The sequence below is a fragment of the Cyprinodon variegatus genome, unplaced genomic scaffold, assembly GCF_000732505.1.
Source record: "Cyprinodon variegatus isolate N-32 unplaced genomic scaffold, C_variegatus-1.0 Scaffold1792, whole genome shotgun sequence".
Classification (NCBI taxonomy): domain Eukaryota; kingdom Metazoa; phylum Chordata; class Actinopteri; order Cyprinodontiformes; family Cyprinodontidae; genus Cyprinodon; species Cyprinodon variegatus.
The window spans coordinates 50739-51688 of NW_015152245.1; the positions used below are offsets into that span (position 1 = coordinate 50739).

At 54.5% G+C, this 950-nt stretch overlaps 1 protein-coding gene across 1 annotated transcript in view; it reads right to left on the reverse strand.

Annotated features, from left to right (window-relative positions):
• LOC107104559 (breast carcinoma-amplified sequence 3-like) overlaps positions 1–950 on the reverse strand; it is a gene marked incomplete at its 3' end in the record, with an annotated part of 84426 nt that overhangs the window by 49734 nt on the left and 33742 nt on the right. Inside the window, exon 9 of the mRNA XM_015404574.1 lies at positions 237–570. Coding sequence (XP_015260060.1) covers positions 237–570 — 334 coding nt within the window. The remainder of the gene's footprint in view (positions 1–236; positions 571–950) is intronic.

Consider the following 950-nt stretch of genomic DNA (forward strand, 5'->3'; position numbering starts at 1 on the left):
GGTCCGGATCCGGACCGCGGTCGGCTAATCCCTGACCTCTGCTGTAGAGCATCAACATTAGAGTGTTCTGCTGAGCTGGTGGTGTGGCTAAGGAGCGAGGACACCATAGCATCCAGATTATTTCACCATCATCTGGTTCTTAGACTCTGAATAACCATCATTTTCTGCAGCTGATGCTTCTACCTGCTGGAGAAACACTGTGGGTGAAAAAAGAAACGCTCCACTCTGCTCCTTACCGTGCAGCGGAGACCCTGAGGGGCTGCTGGACACGCCAGGTACGGGACTGCAGCGGCCGCCCACGCCGCCTCCTCCACCCAGAATGCAGCTGCTCCCTCCAATGCCTCCGGCTCCTCCTCCACCCGCAGCGGCCGCCCTGTTCAGCTCCTGCTCGATCTCCTCCAGGCCGGCGCTCTTCTGGAAGCGCGACATCCGGTTGACCACCCGTGGGGACATGTGGGTGCGGGCGCAGGGTGCGCCGCCATAAGGGTTGATTGGAAACACGTGGCTGGTTCCACGCAGGGTGCTGATGGCTACCCAGCGACTGTCCTGGCTGAAGCACATGTCTTGGACCTGAGCAGACAGCAGCAGATGAAAGAGCAGAGACGGTAAGAGACGACATGGACAATAAAACCAACAGTCATGCTAAGGATTATTATTTTAACTAAAGGAAGCAGTTCAATCCTCCAAACAGAACAAACCTTTAGTTAAATCTGGTTTCATCGAATGATTCTAATGCGTTCTGGTGGAGAGGGACGTCTAGGCCTCCCTAGTGAAGCTGCTACCGCCGCGACCCGACCCCGGATAAGCGGAAGAAGATGGACGGAATCTAATGCGATACTTACGCATTAAATCGATGATTAAAACCCATCTAGTAGGAATAAAAATGGCCTTCTCTCTGGTTGCTGGTGCTCCAGTCCTCCCAGTCACACAGCGCTGGGAGGTAACCAGTT